Source organism: Tupaia chinensis, unplaced genomic scaffold (genome assembly GCF_000334495.1).
Source record: "Tupaia chinensis unplaced genomic scaffold, TupChi_1.0 Scaffold000168_1, whole genome shotgun sequence".
NCBI lineage: Eukaryota > Metazoa > Chordata > Mammalia > Scandentia > Tupaiidae > Tupaia > Tupaia belangeri.
Window position 1 is genome coordinate 3,251,869 of NW_006159643.1, and position 20,062 is coordinate 3,271,930.

At 35.9% G+C, this 20,062-nt stretch overlaps 1 protein-coding gene across 1 annotated transcript in view; it reads left to right on the forward strand.

The window, feature by feature from the left end:
• Positions 1-20,062, forward strand: part of TRHDE (thyrotropin releasing hormone degrading enzyme) — a 427,616-nt gene that overhangs the window by 225,927 nt on the left and 181,627 nt on the right. The window contains exons 5-6 of the mRNA XM_006146207.2: positions 196-350; positions 3,728-3,841. Of these exons, the coding sequence (XP_006146269.1) occupies positions 196-350; positions 3,728-3,841 (269 nt within the window). The remainder of the gene's footprint in view (positions 1-195; positions 351-3,727; positions 3,842-20,062) is intronic.

Genomic DNA, 20,062 nt, shown 5'->3' on the forward strand with positions numbered 1-20,062 from the left:
GGCCTGTATTTCTGCTGTCATGTGGAAATGACAGGTAGTTTTATTTACACACACACACACACACACACACACACATACAATTCTAAGAAAGAGCAAGTATTCTTTGTAATTAGGATTTCTGGACTTTTTTAAGGTATAGATTTAGAATCCAGTATTTTTGTTAAAGTCTTTGGAACTGTTTTATTCTGTTTCTAGATCTTTTAGCTGTGCCTAAGCATCCGTATGCTGCTATGGAGAACTGGGGACTAAGTATTTTTGTGGAACAAAGAATACTGCTGGATCCCAGTGTTTCATCTATTTCTTATTTGCTGGATGTCACCATGGTCATTGTTCATGAGATATGTCACCAGGTATGAGAAAAAGGATCAGGTGTAAGTATAATGTGCAAACTATTGAGAACATAGAATGATTTCAGATATCTAGATTAGGAGCTAAATGATCATCCTCTCAATTAAATTTTAATTTCCTATGGAACACAGTGTAGTTTAATTTCATACGGAGCACGGTGTAGTTCTTTCTGGAAGATATGCCATTTTTCTCAAGTGATAGCCCAAACAGAAACAAACACACTGATCATATTGAGGAAGCAACTGTCATTCAGGTTAGTAGAGGAGCACAACGACACCGCTGTCCGGCGGCCTCTCTGAAAGCCCTCGCTAGTCACTGCTCCTTACCAACCTTGCTCTATTTTCTGGTGATTATTAGTGTGTATGTATGGTAAGTACAGCGAGGGCAATGATTTATTGCATTGCTGCAAGATGCAGCTGAGTTTTGTGTACGTGTCAAAATTCACTCTTGCTGAAATCAATTTGTTATTCCCCTTTTCCCATCACAGACACTTAGGAAGTCTTTCACTAACTTGGCCAGAGACTCTTGGTTCTCAAATGATTGATATTTTATGTCATGGCATGTTTAGAAATTCATATGTAAATGAGCCAACTTTGTAGGGAAGTTAAGATAAAATTAATTTCATTTTGATTTCATGCACTTTCTTACAATGGGTCGAAGGTATTAGAAAGATTTTTACAATGCTTATCTGAATTTTGATGTTAGTGAGAAGAAAACCATCAAAAATAGATACTCATGCTAATAGCAAGCAGTATCTGTCCTACTTACCAGTAACTATTGGTAATTTTTAATTTAAATACCCCAAATCTTGTTGTGATGCTGTATAACTTCAATATATTATACACCTAAAATATTAAAGCTAGAAAAGCTGAAGAAAGAGCAATGTTAAAATGCTATCAATGAGGGACCAGCAATTGGCGTAATGGCTATGTCGCTGGACTCCTATGTAGTTGACCACGGTTTGAGTCCTGGACCTGGTGGCTTAAACTCCTGCCGGTGCATGCCAAGATCCTGAGAGAAGAACGGAGGAGAAGAGATTGCGGTGTGGTCACCTCCCCGGGGAATGATTTCTTGCTTTCTGTCTCTCTGACTCTCTCTGTCTTTCTGGTGAGTTCACACACCCTATAGCAAAAAATTTTTTTTGGTGATTTCACACCCCCTATAGAAAAAAAAAAAAAAAAAAAAAAAAAAAAAATGCTATCAATGAAAGAAGATGAACTGTTAAATGCTCATAAGTGGATACTGACCTCATAATAAATTTGCACAGGCTGTATGCCCACTTAATTCTTGCTGTGAGCCTGTATGATTTCATTATGGCCAGGTTGGGCGCATGTTGTTTGCCTCAGAAATTTAATGGGATCCACTGCAGAGATAACTGGGGCTCCACTTCAGTGCTTAAAAAAAAAAAAAGAAAAAAGAAAAAAGCTTTCCACCTACAAATACAACTTCAAGGAGTTTCCTTCTTCATAGGAACATTTCCTAAAAATGACAAATTAGATGTAGAGTTCTGTTGAAATGAAAGTACACTAAAAATATTGTAATTATTCAGAGAACTGGATTTTATTTGTGACATACTCTACATTGCTTTCTTATTATAGATTCGTAGTGGTAGGCCACTTACTATGAAGAGAATGAAACACAGTCATTTCTGCTATCTTTGCCAAATTAATTTCTTTTTTCTTTTGTATTTTTGGTTTGCCAGAGGGTGTGTGCTTGCCAGAGACAGACAGAGGAAGAGGGAACCCCTACTGGGGCATAGTCACACTGCAGTCTCTCCTCTTCCATTTCTTTATCTCCATCTCCAAGGTTGTGGGCACACCTCCACACATGTCAGGCATGTTTTTCAAGCGCCAAGGGCCAGGATTTGAGCCATGTGATCAGCCATGTGGGATCTAACTCTCTTATCCACTAGGCCACGGTGTCTGCCCATCAAGTTAATGTCTGTGTTACCCTCCCACTCCACCATTCATTGTCACATTCTGAAGACAGATTTTTAGTTTAAAGGAGAAACGTATTTTTGAAAAAGAATTATAAATCAAAGATTTATTGTGTGGTTATCGAGTTATTCAGAGCTATCTTTTATAGTGTTTGAGTTAGAGGTCCTCTTGAGGAAATGATACTTTATTGTGAATATGGAAGCAGTCGCCAAGGTCTTTGCTGTGGTTCCTACACTGTCTGCGATCTGACATGTCTGCCTTTTGGAACTTTCTCATGCTTCCCTTCTCCTGGTCTACTATGCTTTGGCCATGCAGGGCTTCCTGTCATTGCTTAAACAGCTTATTCCTGTGTAGGACCTTCATACTAAGGGTTACTTTTATTGGCCTGGAATCCTCTGTTCTAAGGTGTTCTCATGGCAAAACCTTTTTACTAAAGTCTGAGCTCAAATGTCACCTGCTTAAAGAGAATCTGGAGCAGCTTCTCCCCATTCTTGTAGCATTTTATTATTATCTGAAATTGTGTTGTTCACTTGTTTGCTTATTTTTTTATAGTTCACCTCACATCATCACCCGTGCTTCTACAATAAAATGTATGAGAAGGGACATTAACTAATGTTTCCTTATTAATCCAAAGTCTTTATGATAGTCCCTGGCATATAATGTATTTTTTTAATGGAAAAAGAATTTCTTTAACATCTTCCTAAACTAAGCAAAGGTTTCACAGTAATACATCATGCTCTAATAAAATGCTTATTAAAAATTACCACTTTTTTTAAAGAGCAAATTTTGGAGAGTTTCCCCCCCCCCAACTCCTCATTATCATAGAATCATGGAGAGTTGGGTGTAGAGGATCTTAAAAACTCTTAGTTATTTCATTAAATAAATGTCTTCCCTTAATTGCCTCTACCACAGGAGGGTGATATTCTTCATTATCTCCTCTGATGAGTCACTCTACCTCAAGGTAATATTTCCATCTTCAGTAATCTCAGTCTGTTACTGAGTTTTCTGCATTTTCCTCAGATATTCATCTATCCTGATTATCATCGATTAATCCAGTTCATCCCTGAAGGGCCACAAGAAACAAGCCTTTTCCTCTTCTACATAACATACCTCCAAATACTTGAACAATTGTCCTTAGTTTTTTCTTTTTTAATATTTTTCCTCCTGAATTTATCCTTCTCCCAGTTAAAGATTTTTTTTTTGTATGTGTGCTCTTTGATCATCTTTCTTTGTTCTTCCCCAAATGCATATATAAAAAACTAATATCACCCAAGTAGTCAAATAAATCCAAACAATCTTGGAACAACACATTTTAAGATCACAAAATCAGTTGGGGAATGAATTCCAGATATAATTATCATAGGCTAATGCATTTAATCCTAGATAAAATAGTTCTGGGATGGATCTGACTTTATCTGATGCTCATTCATTTTTTACTACAGTGGTTTGGTGACCTTGTGACTCCTGTGTGGTGGGAAGATGTGTGGCTGAAGGAAGGTTTTGCTCACTACTTTGAATTTGTTGGTACGGACTACCTCTACCCTGGCTGGAATATGGTAAATGCACCTTTCTTTAATCATTGGGAACTCCCAGTAAAAAGTTGATATGACATTATCTTAGTCTTGTATTATGCTTATGGGTGACTGAAAATACCATCTCATGAATGAAAACAAAATCACCTGTTCCACAAAGAAAAAGTAATCATATATTTAGATGCTAGTGTCTAAAAGAGTTATCTTACTGGGAACTAAATAGAGCCTGACCAGTTATATATTGATTTCAAAATGTTTTAAATGATCTAAATGGAAATATATTATAGTATTTTTATAACTAAGACACATTATTTGTTAAATTAGAAAGGTCTATAGTAATTAAGAAGTAACATTTTAAGTATACAGGATATCTCAATATTGTAAAAAAAAATGAGGATGTCTTATTCATGAGGTGAAACACAAAAATTAGATAAAATATTTGAAGTATTGTTGTTGTAGCTATATGTATTTTAGGATTAAGTGACCAAAGAAGAGGTTATTAACTTTATTTATAAAGAGTTACACACATTATACCTATACTTATACCTGTACATTTGAACCTCTGTAGGACTGGTAGTACATTTAACTGTGATGTTGTGGGGCATCACAGAGGAAAAGCAGAGGGAGGGTATGATTTTATATGTGTTTTTGCATCAATTTTTCATTTTATATCATCTTTCATTAATGAATAAGTGACTATGCTATTATTAAATAGAACCCAGGGTATATGCTGTTTTGAAATTAAAATTTTGAATTGATTTTAAATGGTACTATTAAATTAAGTAAAATTACAATATCCCAACATTAATCAACTTCCAGAAATGCAAACATGTGATATAGCATAGGAGATTATATACATTTTTTGTTTGTTTTTTTGAGAGAGATTTTTGCCATAAGGTGTGTGTGCTTGCCAGAGAGACAGGGAGAGGCAGAGAGATAGAAAGTGAGAAATCACATGCCACTCCCCCCCACCCCCCACCTTGGGGGATGGCTACACTGCAATCACTGTTCCTCCATTCTCTTGGGATATTGGGCACAGACGCACGCTTGTCAGGCGTGAGTTTTAAGCCATCAGGACTGGGACTTGAACTGCAGTCAACTCATGGGAGTCCAGTGACATAACCTTTAGGCCATCTGCTAGTCCCAATTTTTTAAAGCCACTTTATCAAGGTATGATTGACATAAAAAGTTGTATGTATTTAATATATATCATTTTACATGTTCAGAGATAAGTATATATCCATTCCCACAATCTATGCATAAGCATGTCCTTCACTTCTAAAAGTCTTTTTGTACTCTCATTATTATATTTTAGAGGTTTTTGCCTTAGGGAGCATATGCTTTCTAGAGCGAAAGAGAAGGACAGTGAGTGGTAAAGTGAGAAGTCATCCCTCAGGGGGGTGGCCACACTGCAGTCTCTTCTCCTGCATTCTCATCCTGGGATTTCAGGCAGCACACATGCACACGCCCCTTGTGTGATTGTCAAGCACCGGGTCAGGGACTCAAACCGTGGTGGGCCATGTGGGAGTCCAGCGACACAACCACTATGCCATCTGCTGGCCTCTCTTACTACTATTTTAAGGATATAACACCCCAACATTGACTTTAGGCACTATGTTGCATAGTATATCTTGATTTCTTTATCTTGCATGATTGAAGTGTTGTAACCTTTGTTTAATATCTCCTTAGACCCTTCTTCCCCTAGAGTTGAGAAATCACCATTTTACTCTCTACTTCCATACATTTATTTCATGTTCCTCATTTAAGTAGGATTATGTAGTATTTGTACTCTATGTCTGACTTTATTTCACCTAACATAATGTCCTCCAGATTTACCCATGTTATCACAAGTGGCAGTATGTACCACATTATCACATTTTTTAAAATCTAGTTATCCTCCAAGAGATGGTTTGCTTCCATATATTTTTACATTGCATTCTGTTGATGTTTTCAATAATGAGTAAGGAGTGATAGACTATAGTCATTCCAAACTGCTTTGAAAGCATGTAAACCAAGATGAAGTGAAGGCATCTGAGTCATAGTATAGCTTGTCTGCCAAAAATTCCCAAGTCTTGCTGAAGTAAAAAAAAAAAAAAAAAAGTGAACTTCTTTTACAGAAAAAATGTTACAGTGATAATTGTATTCATATATTTTAATCATGTTTATGTGTTGGGTCATCAGAAATATCATAGCGTATTTTACTTTTTCTTTTTCTTTTTTTTTGAGAGGCTTTTGCTATGGGGCGTGTACGCTCTCCAGACAGACAGAGAGAGACAGAGAGACAGAATGTGAGAAATCACCCCCCCAGGGGAGATTGCCACGCCTCAATCCCTTTTCCTCCATTCTCCTCTCTGGATCCTGGGCACGCACGCACATGCCCCTGGCGTGAGTTTAAGCCACCGGGTCCGGCACTCAAACCATGGTTGACTACGTGGGAGTCCGGCGACATAGCCATTACACTAACTGCTGGTCTCTCATAGTGTATTTTTCTATGCAAAAATACATCAAGGCTTTTCTGAGCACCCAATAGTTTTAACCATATTTTAAAAAAGCAAAATAGTTCGTTTGCAAAAATATGAGAGAAGCTTATTAGGTTTGTATATCTAGGTATGTATATTAGTATGATGCAATTTTTAAAATCTTACTTGAAGTGTTTTATTATGACATTAAATTAATTGAAACTGCTTTTAAAGCATTTTTAAGAAAAATAACCAATACTGAACCATAATATTTGCATTATTCTTCAACAAATATGAATAGTTTAAATTGAAATGTTTAAGGTTATTGAAACTTTTCTCAAAGTGTCTTTTGCCTTTTAGATGACCTTCAACCCACTTTGTTTGAAATCTTTACTTAATTTTGATTATGCCATGGATTATTACTGATTTATAATTTTATTATGTTTCAATATTAAAATATGTTCTTATTACAAATGACATATTATGCATTATAGGTAAGCCTTTTTTCAGTTCATTCAGTTACTTGTGATAAAAGCCTTTCTATTCATCATTATGAAAAATACATCTTAGATTAAAAAGTAATCAACAGAATTATACATGGGGTGAAAACTGACAGCTTTTGATGGCTTTCACATGGCAATATAGCCTCAGTTTCAAAGTCCTTATGTTGAATTTTGTCTTTGAGTAATTACATTTCTTCATCATTTCATCAGTCAAGTTATAAGTGTAAGTTTTCTGGAGATGATTTTATAAGAGGTATTGCAAATGAACATAGAGTATAAATAACACATCGGAGACACTGTCACTTAGAATACAGACCATGTACTGCAAATGTAAAACAACCTTTGAGTGACTAAGATATAAACTTATTTATCAGAGGTCCTGAATTAATAATTAAATATTATCAATTAATGGTGTTACAATTACAGCAATCCAAAAGGCTCACGCTCTCTCTCAAACTATGAAATAAAAGAATATTCTCTATCATGACTAGTTAGATAACTAATACTGAGGAAAAACAGGTCTTATTCTGCTCTTTTTGTATTAAAATTTAAACAATTACAAATACTTTCTGATCTTTGATAGCTTTTGCATTTTAGGTTTTCTTTAGTTTGCGGGATGCCCCCCCCCCCATATATTAAATTCACAAAATCTGTAAGAAGAAACTCTGAAAACAAATTGCCCCTTCATATCGTCTTTCCAAATATTAAGAAAAGTTAGCCACATAAAGAAGAGAGACTATTAAGTGACTTAACAGCTGGGCCAGCACTATTTTTCGTAATGGCATCAGCAAAAGTATGAAAGAAATACTCAAAAAACATGAGTGATGACTGTGTCAGCAGTAACTCACACTGCCTATATGCACGGGAGCTTGCCTAGGAGTACGTGGTTTGTGCTTCACCAGACCTCAGCCTAAAATAGAAAAGCCAAAAGTCAGGCTCCTGTAAGGAGTAAAGTAATTCAGGAAGTTGACCTTTTTTTGCCTCTAATCTCAAAAACAGTGCTTTTATCATTTTCAGACACTAGGACTCAGGCACTAAAATACAATTTCAAGTGGCTAGGAAGATTACTCTGACAATCTACCTTCTATGGAGTAACAATAAAGAAATCCAGAATTACATAGTATTGTTAAGGAAGAGCTTGTTCTGGTTTAGAACAATAGACTTGCTTTGGTTAACTGCTGGTAAAATCTGGGCTGTGTGTATGCATCTGTGTGTATGTTCCCAGAGCCAGTTTCTGATATGAAGGAATCAGTTGTTACATTAGAAATATTACATGGAATAAATATAGAAAAATTTCCTCCCAACAAACTAAGCAAGTTTACAATTTCACAGGTAGTATGATATAATATGTATTGGGGGAACGGATTGGAAGTAAGAAATTGAAATTCCAAGAAAGGCATCTCTCCTTTCTCACTCATCCTTATCTCCTGGAAATAGGGCAGTTGTACTGACTTAGGAAGCTTACATGACATGTGAGGTCTTTGAAATGTATGAACCACTATACAAATGTGAGCAGGCATCCAGGATCTGGCAAAATGAATGCTCCATTAGAAAAGTGCATTGATTTTGTGAATAGATGCTCTAACATATTCAACCTCCGTAATCTATTTTGACACCCTAGATTTATTTCTATTATATAGAGATTACAAAATAATTCTATAAACTCTGTGTGCAGATTGAGTCTTACCAAATCAGTTCTTATCTATACTGGTAACATAGACTATTCTATAGGAATATAAACCTTAGGTGATACTGTATTCAGCAAATGGAAGGGTCCAAACCACTAATTAGAAGAAACTTCCTCAGCTCAGGACTAAGCACCCATTTCACCGGACAAGTTGTCTTTTTGTTTGATGTTACTTTATCAGAGTTGACTGTTTGTGACATTACTGGATAGATCAAGCTACAGCATGCTACCAATGGCAGACATGTTTATTTTATTGTGTTTCCTCAAGAGAAATAGAAGACAGACTAACACAGCATAGCCGCTATTCTTCAGCTTATGAGCATTTTCATTTGAAAAATGTCCATGATAAAAATAACTTTAATACTGGAAAAGGAAGCATAGTATCTTACTTGGAAGAACTCTTTATTTTATAGATCTGGTACTGATAAAAGCCAAATCATCCCTTGTACATACTGCATAGATTTTCATTAAAATATGTGTAGTCAGGGCCAGTGGATGGTATAATTGGTTACATTGCTAGGCTGTCACATGGCTGACCGCAGTTTGAGTCCCAGACCCAGTGGCCTGAAAATCACACTGGGCAAGTGTGTGTGTGTGCATACCCAAGATCATGGGAGAAGAAGGGGCTATGGCATGGCCATACCCCTGGGGGATGATTTCTCACTTTCCCTCTCACTATCTCTCTTTTTTCAGCGAGCACATACACTCCGAAAGGCAAAAAACTCTTTAAAAAGTGTGTAGTCTATTTCATAGGTGTTTCCTCCAGTCTCCTGAATATAGTATTATAAGGGAGTGCTTCTGTAATAAGAGTCATTAAACATGAGTATATATTCTTTTACTGAAGAAATTGAGATGCTGTAGACCCTCATAGAGCAATAACCTGGTAAGCTGTACATTAAGTTCTGAGGATTGGGAATTCCTCCTAAATTTGTAAAGGCATGTATTTGGGCATAAAGGTAACTGTGAATGAGGAATCTTGCAACTAAACTTCATTATGTTAAACACTTAGAATATCTCAAAATGTATTGCCTCAAACTTTAACAAATCTTATCAATTGTCTCTATCCTGCACAGGACTAAAATAGTAAAAATGAATATTGCCATTAGATCAGTATCAGTATCACTTTAATGTGCTCCGACAAAAATTGCCAATTAAAACGTAACAGGCATTGGAATAAAATCATTTTCACCTTTTAAACTATTTAATTTTGATTCAAAAAGAAACTGAGAAAAATCATTGGGTAACTGAAATACAGTTTATTGAGTTCAGTGTTTCCTATTTAAATGTAAAGATGTACTACTTAATTATTCTAAACCATAATAAACACTCTAATATTCAGAGAGGTGAAAATAGAAAAGTCGAGAGTAAAGAATTTGGTTTGGATTAATATTGTACTTGTTCAGATGTTGTTTTCTTTTTCTCTTTCTTTCTTCCCCTTTTTTAAGGTATTTTTTTTTTCCATATGCGTGTGTGCTCAGTGGTGAAGAGAGAGACAGAGGGAGGCAGTGAGAGAGAAAGTGAGAAATCACCGCCTGGGGGGATGGCCACGCAGCAAACCCTTCTTCTCTATTCTCCTCCCAGGACTTTGGACAAGCACACATATGCACCCTGTGTGATTTTCAACTTGCCAGATCCACGGCTCAAACTGTAGTTAGCCATATGAGAGTTTAGTGCCCTAACCACTATGCACCTACTGGTCCCAGATGTTCATTTCTTAAATCTACCTTGATTCAATGTGTACAGGGTAAAATGTTTTCACATGCTTTTAAAAGTTGTTTTATAAACACTTCAACAATATTTGGTACATTGGTGCTATCGCCTATAATTTATTAACATCAAAATATATTTGCCTAGTAGAGTTATGGGGTAAGAGACCATTTGGGAATTGAATATTTATTTTAGAACCTTACTTTATATATTCTGAATCCCAAATAGATCTGTGTATACTTACACTTAGTATTTTAAATAGTTGTATTTGTCTATTATGATCAAAGTCGATATCTAATTTTCAGCTCCTCAGAAATAGAAAATCAAATGGTGATCCAATTATTTTGAACTGGTCTACAATAGTTTATTCTCAAATGGCAGATACCTACTGAATGTGGAAAATTTAAAGGCTTCTCAGTAGTAGTCCCACAGCTCTGTGATCTTTTTGATCCTGTTGAGTGACATTTACATTGAAAGACTAAGAGAAAAGTAGAAGAGGTAAGTGCTTGGGTCGCTTGGGGATCTAGTCTTCAAAATGGACCTTTTCTTGACTGTGCTTTCCCTTCCCTCTTCTCCATTCTGCAAGTAATTTTTTTTTCCTTTGCTGGAAACACAGACTTTGTTTTAAAGGACAGAAAAATCTACCTATTCTGGGAGGCAGGGCTGCTTTTTCTCTAGCATTAGGGATCAGAGCAGTTTTTGGCATCATTGGATAATGGAGCTGCAACAAACATGAAGAACATCCTAGGAGGGAGTGAGAGCTGGAATGAAACAGCAGCTACTGCCATTAAAGAACAGGGATTCATGTGCTGCATCTGTCCTCGGAATGAATGCAGGAGACACCCTAATGTGCACATGTCCTGTGCACTGAGGATTAGACTAAAACTGAGTGTACATACATATGAGGATAATCCAACAAGAGTGCGAAAGCTAAGCAGTTCTGAGACTTCGATTTTAACCAATGATGACTGAAGAGATTATTAAGAATATCTAGGGGCCAGCAGGTGGTGTAGTGATTGAGGCATTGGACTCCCACACAGCTGACCACAGTTTGAGTCCCAGACCTGTTGGCTTGCTTTCTCACTTTCCCTTTCTCTCCTTCTCTGTGTCTCTCTGGTCAAAATAAGATAAAAAGCAACAATAATAAATAAAATGAAATAAATAGTTTTAAAAAAAGAATCCTAGTAAGGAAAACAGTTGAAATAGGAACTGCATCTTTTATACTAACACACTGAAATAGTTCTCACTGGCCTGGCTCCATGGCCTGGTGCTTAAGGCAGCCAGATCCAACATGGCTGACTGCTGACACAACTACAAATTGTGTTTATATTTCCCCTCATTTTAGGACTAGCTTTGATTTTTATAAAATGTTTTCCTGTCATTTTAGTAGTCAGTTAAAGACATGTATTGGATAAAAGAATAAATAATGTCTGGCAGTCATTTGTTAATATTTGAAGCACATTGACTTATTTGGAAGCTTTATAGCACAAATACATTTCTGAGTCTGAAACTGCAACTGAAGAATATATGATAAATTCACATTTTTGTTTATGCTTCATTTTTTATTAAAAAAATAAAAACTTAGCCTTCACAGTTGTTTAGGAAATATGGTCTTATGAAGAACTTAGATGTTAGCACGATTTGTTGTCATGAAATGTAAACCTGTTTTATTTACTGCTCCAAGTGGAGCTTCAGCTTTTAGTAACTATGCTCTTTAGAAACAGAAGAGGAAGAAAGAATAAATTCATTAATATTCATACATATTGATACACATCTACTAGAATGGATACTAGAAGCTGGAAACGGTGAGGAGAGTTGGGAGAACTTGATTAGCTGATACAAATTACAGTTAGATGAGGAGAATGAGTTCTGGGTACTAAAGTACAGTGGTGTAACCACAGTTGCTAAGGTAGTTAATGCAGATTCCAAAATAGCTAGAAGAAAGAACTTGGAACAGTCACAGTACAAAGAGAAGATGAATGTTTGAGATGATAGATATGCTGAGTGTCCTGAGCTGAAAAATCACACTGTACCCCGGTTTACCCCACAATTTTTAAAATGTGTTTATTTATTTATTTACTTTGCTTTGGGGTATGTGCATTTGGCAGAAAGAAAGAGAGGAGGGAAAGTGAGAGAGTATCTCCTGAGAATGACCACACCTCAATCCCTCTTCCTCATTCTCCTCTAGGGATTTGGGCACACCCATGCAGGCACCTGGTGTGTTTTTCAAGTCATGGGTCAGGACTCAAACTGCACAATTGGCTACTGGGATCCAACAGCCTTAACCATTACACCACCTGGCTGGCCCCAGTATGTAAATTGTTATATGTAATTTAAAATGATAAAAATCTTAATCTAGATAGATTGGGAAGTAGAGATTCCAGAAATGTCATACTTTATTTTATTTTATGTATTATTTTTTAAATAATTATTTTACTTAACTCTATTTATTTAAATTTGATCGGGGTGAGGGGGGGAGAGAGAGAGAGAGAGGGAGAGAGAGAGAGAGAGAAGTGAGAAAGCAAGCTGCCAGATCCAGGACTTGAGCTGCAGTCAACTATGTGGGAGTCCAGTGCTCTTAACCACCACAGCACCTGGCGGCCCCTATTATTTTATTTAGAACAAAATAAATTGACTCTAAGTAAAAATAACTAACAAAATAAAATATAGTTACAAATTTAGATTTTCATGCATGTTGTTAAAGGATTTTTTTTTTTTAAGCAAAGTCATTTTGTTCAGAAAGACACTGTTAGGTTTTTATGTATTTTAAACTTGGAGATAAAAGATAAACATTCCCTATAGAATAAGTGTTTCTTCCAAAGTTCATGCTTGGCTTTGCATGAAATCAAGTCTTTCTACATTTCTTTAGTAATTTCAAGATCAACCGATAAATGTACAGGGTAAAACACTTTCTAAGAAAGCTTTTACTCAGTTTGGAGCCTAGCAGTAATGCACAGCAGTCCTTCCTCAAATCTAGGAATATTGCAGGGAAAATTAGACCATTCATTTTGGTTTTAAATAAGACCAGTTTGTAAGCAGAATATTTAGCTTACTAAAAATCATCAGATATCACTTGATAAACCAAAAAATTTAATAATGCCAAAAATGTATACCAAAATGGTAAAATATCTTTTCAGACATCATTATTCTCAAGTATATATTGACCAAAGCAGATTATAACAGTATTTTATCTATCCCTTCCACCACCTTTGGTAAAAATATTATTTTCCTATTATATATGAATTGTTTAATATTCAGCATTTCCTCTAGGTAAAAAAGAATTTGCTTTGCAAAGTCTCTAATGTGAATACAACCAAACTAAAAACTGAAGACTCAGAGGGCAACCAAAGAATAATTCATTAATTTTTAAATTATTAATCATCCTTAATAAGACAGCTATATGTTTTAGAAGACATTAGAACACAATTCATTCCTAAGGAAGGAATGACTGTCTCAGTTCATAACCCTTTATGGATTTTTTTTTGCCCTTTCTATCAAGGTTATTTTAATATGCTTTCTATGTTATTGGACAAGGATGTCAGAAGTGAAAGTAGTGAGTTCAAGTGATCAAATGAAAACGATGTAACAGAGTTTCATTGTCAAGAGAAAGAAAAACAGAAAAAAATTAAAAAATAAAACAAAATGCCATAAGATAATTTGAGGCTGAAGATTTTGCCTCAAATTCATCTGTGATGATTTTAATAATGTAAATGTGTTAGCATTGACTGTGTACTGCTAAACACTTCACATACACTAGCTTACTGTGAAGAAGAGTAAGACATTTTACTCAGTGTCTTGAGTGGACATCTTTTTTCTTAAGAGCTTAAAGAGTATCATTAGCCACATCACTATTAAGTTTTCCATTGAGATAGTTCCCTCAACCATGAATCTAAAAAGATTTTTGGTAGAGCATGTTTGGACACTGAACTGAATAACCTGTGAATTTACCATTCATAAATTTAAATGATTCCCTTTTGAAAAATTCTGTAACTTTTTATCTCCCTGGGATTGATAAAATAGAAGAGTAGTTGTTGGAGACTTATTTAGTAAGTTTGTGCCATATTTGTTGTTTAAAAAGAAAATATGAGGCCAGGAGGTGGCATGGAGGTCAAGGTGATGGATTCCCACATGGCTGACTGAAGTTCAAGTCTTGGACCTGGTGGTTTGACAATCAGGTCAGGTGCATGTGTGTGCTTGCCCAAAATCCTCAGAAGGGAATGGAGGGGAAGAGATGTGGCCATTCCCCTGGGGGATGAGGATTTCTCACTTTCTCTCTCTCTCTTTTTCTGGAGAGCACACTAGCCCTATGGCAGAAACCTAAAAAAGAAAAAAGAAAGAAGAAAATATGCTGGAACACTTTTTTCTCTTGGAACCTACTTCAAAACACTTCTGTCTGTTAATTCTTATAATCATTTTATTTTCTCTATTCCAAATTTTATTTATAGCTCAGCAATGCTTTTCTTAAGTGCTGTTAACAGTATACTAGCACAAAAATTTTATATAAATTAGTCTGATGTATTGCTGCCACATTTTTGCCATTACATTCATTCATACATTTCATTTATTCTATTTATTATTTTAGCCAAAGAATTATGAAGTAATAAAACTGAATCATCCACTATGCTAATTTCTATGGAATAAACCTCTTGGTAATATTCATACAAAATTGCTACATATCAGTTTTTTATGTAGACTGTATTTTTTTTTTTTGTTGTGTAGTGTTTTTGTTAGTCAGTGGATAAATTTAGGCCTTTTTGGGGGCTCTTAGCTGACCAATCATGCCCATCAGAAGTTTCTTTGTTGAATCGCTCAAAACATAGCGCCATAACCTCAATCAAGCTAGTCATATACATAAATATATTTGGAAAATACAATTTGGCACACTGAGTCTCAGAACATTAGCTAAATCATGGAACAATAGCATTTAGTAGTAGTATTCTGTTTAAAAATAATTATTATTATTTTTTATACATTTAGTTGCTATACATCGTTTGGCTCGTAGAGAGAATTTACCCAACACGAAATACATCTCAGGTCAGTCCAGTTAGAATACTGTACGTGTTGTCATCAACAGGTAATAAACAATTTCTCTCTGCAGCTCAGTGTCCCTGCTGCTCAATGCAACCAGGTCTGTCATTGGGGTAGATGTCCCAGTGGCATGGGGTCTGGGGCAAGACAGGCCTCTTCAAGTCCCATTGAACACACCTCAGAGTTCCAAGGCATGTGGGGGAGGGAATGAGCCATGCTCTGCAGCACCGGCCTACTGTGCAGCATAGGCTGTCTGGAGTAGATGTACAGATGTGGGGCCTGGGACAACATGGGCTTCTCCCCTGCTATCACTCTTATGTACATGGCTCAGACTTGTTCTCTAAAACTTGCTCAGATATAGCTCGTTACAATGGCTACTTGTTTTCATTTGGGCTTTGAGTATCTTTCTGTCCAAGTAATTTCTGCCTCTGAATTTTCTTTCTTTCTCTAAACTTCACAGCTTAGCTTAGTACATAGGTGCTTTGAAAACCAGATTTTTGTTCTTTGGTTGTAGTGGTGGTGGTATGGTGGGATATTTTTTATCTAAATATTTTTATTTTCTAAGTTGTCTGATTAAAGACAAGTTTAGATCACTTGCCTTTTTGGAGACAAATCTGACATTAATTATTCTGTTCCTAGCCATTCACCTGACTGGTACAGTTTGAGGGTTTTGAAACATGATACACTCTTGGTGACTAATTAAAAACCCAAAAACCTCTCTATACAATGTTTGTTTGTCCTACCTTTAGACAAGAAGTAGATGATTTTGAAATCTTTAGCTTCTTTTGAGAACTGACAGGTCATTTCACTTACCAGGTCTGAAAATAATTTGGCTGTCTACAGCCAGGTAATACTTTTTTATTTGTTGCTAAACATTTTAGTGTCACCTTATTGGCCCCTAATTGACCACATATTTCCAGGGTTTAATTTGTATTGACTTCTTCATTTTTCATTATTTAACAAACATTTATTGGATGCCCATCTTTGCTAGCTTCTCTGTTAGGGATGGGAAACACTCAGATAAGAATGAAACATTGACATCCTCAGAGTCTCAATGCCTCTTTTCCCAATTTAGTGAGATTATTTTTGTCAGAGTAATGTAACTTTACAGTTTTCTAGAACGAAATTCAATTCCTCTTTTCTGCTTGTCCTGTGGATTAAATTTTAGAATCTTTCCTACTTACTAGCTCTTTATTCTTGATTCTCCATCTTCAAAGTATGCATGAAATACTTGTGCACTCATGTCATAGGGTAGTTTTAAGAATCAAAAAGCTTTATTTAAATTTTTATTATAATTTTTACCAAAATTGTTATTATTCATAGTTATATGTAATAGTATTGCCTTTTGGTTCCAAAATGTTTTTTCCATTGGAATATATTGTGAAGCACATATTTTTTAAAAAACCAGCAAAAGCAGGGTACCAGCAGTTGGTGTAATGGCTATGTCGCTGGACTCCGATGTAGTTGACTGCAGTTCGAGTCCCAGACCTGGTGGTTTAAACTCATGCCAGGCACGTGCGCATGCATGCCCAACATCCTGAGAGGAGAATGGAGTCTCGAGAAGGGATTGTGGTGTGGCCACGCCCCCTGAGGGTGATTTCATGCTTTCTGTCTCTCTGTCTCTCTCTGTTTTTCTGGAGAGCACACATACCATATAACAAGAACCTCTCCAAAAAAAAAAAAAAATGCAACAGCCAAAAAAATTATCTTTGTATAATACACCTTTTTTTTTTTTGCCCATAAAGTGCATGTACTCACCACAAAGAGAAAGAGAGAGACAGTGAAAGGGAAAGTGAGAATTCACCCACCAGCGGGGATGGCCATTTCACAATCCCTTCTCCTCCACTCTCCTAGGATTTTGACATGCACGTACATTCATCTAGCATATTTTCAAGCTGCCACATCTGGGACTCGAACTGTGATCAGCCATGTGAGAGTCAGCTCCTTAACCACCATGCCACCTCCTTTATATAATATTTTTAAGTAAACCTATTTCATTTCTGAATAAGTCTGAGATCCTAATTTTTTGATATTTTTGCATTTTATGAAGGGATTGCATAATCAGATTTTGCACTCAGAATACTAAAGCTTTTTCTTGCTCATTACACAATTTATAAATGTAATAGGTTACTTTGAGATGAAATCATAGATATAGGGTCTGAATTGATTAACTTTTGGACCATGTGTTCTGGAGTTGTTTGCCATGGACTGTCAAATCTTTTAAATCGGAAAAAAATGCTTTTTATATTTATCGGAAAGATTAAGACAAATGTGATTTGACTAGTGTAAAGTTTTATCAGGTTAGGTTGTTTGATCAACTGACCATTTATTTCACTAAATATTCAAATTATAGTACAAAAATGTGCTATCTGATAAACCCATTTAAGTTAATGAGAATTTTCTTCAGAATTAAGGTCATTTAAATTATTATTTATTTCACATATTAAAATAACATAAAATGAATTGGCCACTTGATAGCCATGTTAATGACTTCTGGGAATTGATTAGTTCATACTGGGAATTCTTCTATACCTCAATGTTATGAGAATGTGTATATTAGAATTTAAATACACATGAAATCTGTTTAAAATAATTTGTCAGTGTACATTTAAAAATACTCTAAATTGCAGTTTATCAGTCAAATATTAAAGTGCTTAATTAGTCTATTATTTGTGTCTGCAAAATATGGATGTGACAAATGAATGGGCAAGTATCGAAAAAGTTTGGCAAAATTTATTTTTTTGAAATGTCATCTCAACTTGTCAGTAAGTTGAACAGAAATATAAGGAAATGTTCTTCCTAGCAAAGTAGAGATAGGATTATTGAAAAGAGGAAGGAAGTAGTCTCTTTCAGAAACTTAAAATCTATGGATAGGATCTTAAAGTGACACTCTAGAAAAGTGACAGTGAGTTCATGTTAACTATTTAAGATGCATGTACGTAAATTTTAATTTTCTTTAGAGATATTTTTGCTATAGGGTGCATGAACTTACGAGAGGGAGAGAGAGAGAGAGAGCAAGAAATCACCCCTCAGGGAGATGGGCATGCTGCAATCCCTTCTCCTTCATTCTCTCAAGAGCTTGGGCACGTGTGCACACATACTCAGTGTGTTTTAAGCCACCGGTTCCGAGATGTGAACAGTGATCGGCCATGTAGGAGTCCAGTGATGTAACCATTATGCCATCTGCTGGTCCCAACATACAAGTAAATTTTCTTCATAGATCTATATGCTTGGTCATATTAGGAACTGTTTATTTCACCATCATTTTTATCATTTACAGTGGTTTCTATGGACAGATTAGGAACTCATTCATTAATATAAAAAAAGGAATATTAAGATTAGAACAATATAAAAAGTGTCTGAAGGAAACCAGAGGAAACACTGTCAAGAAATCATCAAAAATAAAGGAAAGCTGGGACCAGCAGATCTGTCATGGTTACATCACTGAATGCCTTTGTAGTTGACTGCAGTTCAAATCCTGGACCTGGCAGCTTAAAACTTACAGTAGGTGCATGTACGTGCATGACCAAGATCCCCAGAGGAGGTGGAGGAGAAGGGATTGTGGATTGTTCTGTGTGCACCACCCCCCTGGAGGGGGTGATTTCTCACTTTCTGTGTCTCTGCCTCTCTCTGTCTCTCTGGCAAGTACATGTGCCCCATAGCAAAAATCTCTCTAAAAATAAATAAATAAATTTAGGAAGCTAAATGACATGTAAATTTAAAGAGGGTTATGTAAAAGCACATGGCATATGGAGATTATTTGTAGTGATTGGGGGGGGGCTGCTAGAATTAAAATGAGCTATGTAATTAGACAACCTGTTCGTAATTATTACTGTGATTGACATTGTTTGAATCAGATTCAAGATTATTCGGTAAGATCCAGCATTATCATAATTAATGAAAACATGAGTGACTGATTGATGGTAATGTCTGCTATATTAATATTACTGTATTTTGATAGATTAGTGGAATGATTTCTAGTGTTATAAAATACAAAAATAAAGATATAGTTAGCAAAAACTTACTTTATATCTCAGAGTGAAAAAGGAAAAAAAAGGATTTTGAACGTTTCTAACACAAAATAATGACAAATGGTTGAGATACTGGGTCTTCTAATTACTCTGATTAAATCATCACGTGTCCCATTCTCGTACTAAAAAATCATATTGCATGCCTCAAAATGTGCAAATATCATATGTTCACTAAAATAAACAAGGAGGATAACATTTAGATGATTTAATTTATCCTACCTCATTTTAGCATCATGGATAAAAAGTTGAAATATTGACCGTCTCTGTTAGGTTCTCGAGTAACGCTGCAGAAGGTTTAGAATTCGGTTGGATGTACGATGCGGTAGTGCATTCTGTTCTCCGTCTTCGTGTGCTCTCTTAGCTGCATCACATCCTAAATAATATGAGACATGACACATTCGGCTTGGATGTGCAACAAAATTTAAGGCAGATGTACTCACTGAACAGACTTACAACTCAAATCACTTTCTCTGTGTTTTTATGAACTGCTATATTTGAGAATATAGCAGTTCATAAAAACATGTGCAGGGGGTTTTCTGAGATTGTAAGTTTATAAAATTATCCAAGCTTTATTTTCCTTTTTTTTTTTTTTTGAGAGATTTTTGCTATAGGGCGTGTGTGCTCGCCAGACAGAGAGAGACAGAGAGACAGAAAGCGAGAAATCACCCCCCAGGGGGGATGGCCATGCCGCAATCCCTTCTCCTCCATTCTCCTCTTGGGATCTTGGGCACGCACGCACATGCGCCCGGCGTGAGTTTAAGCCACCGGGTCCAGTACTCGAACCACGGTCGAATACGGGGGAATCCAGCGACGTAGCCATTACGCTAACT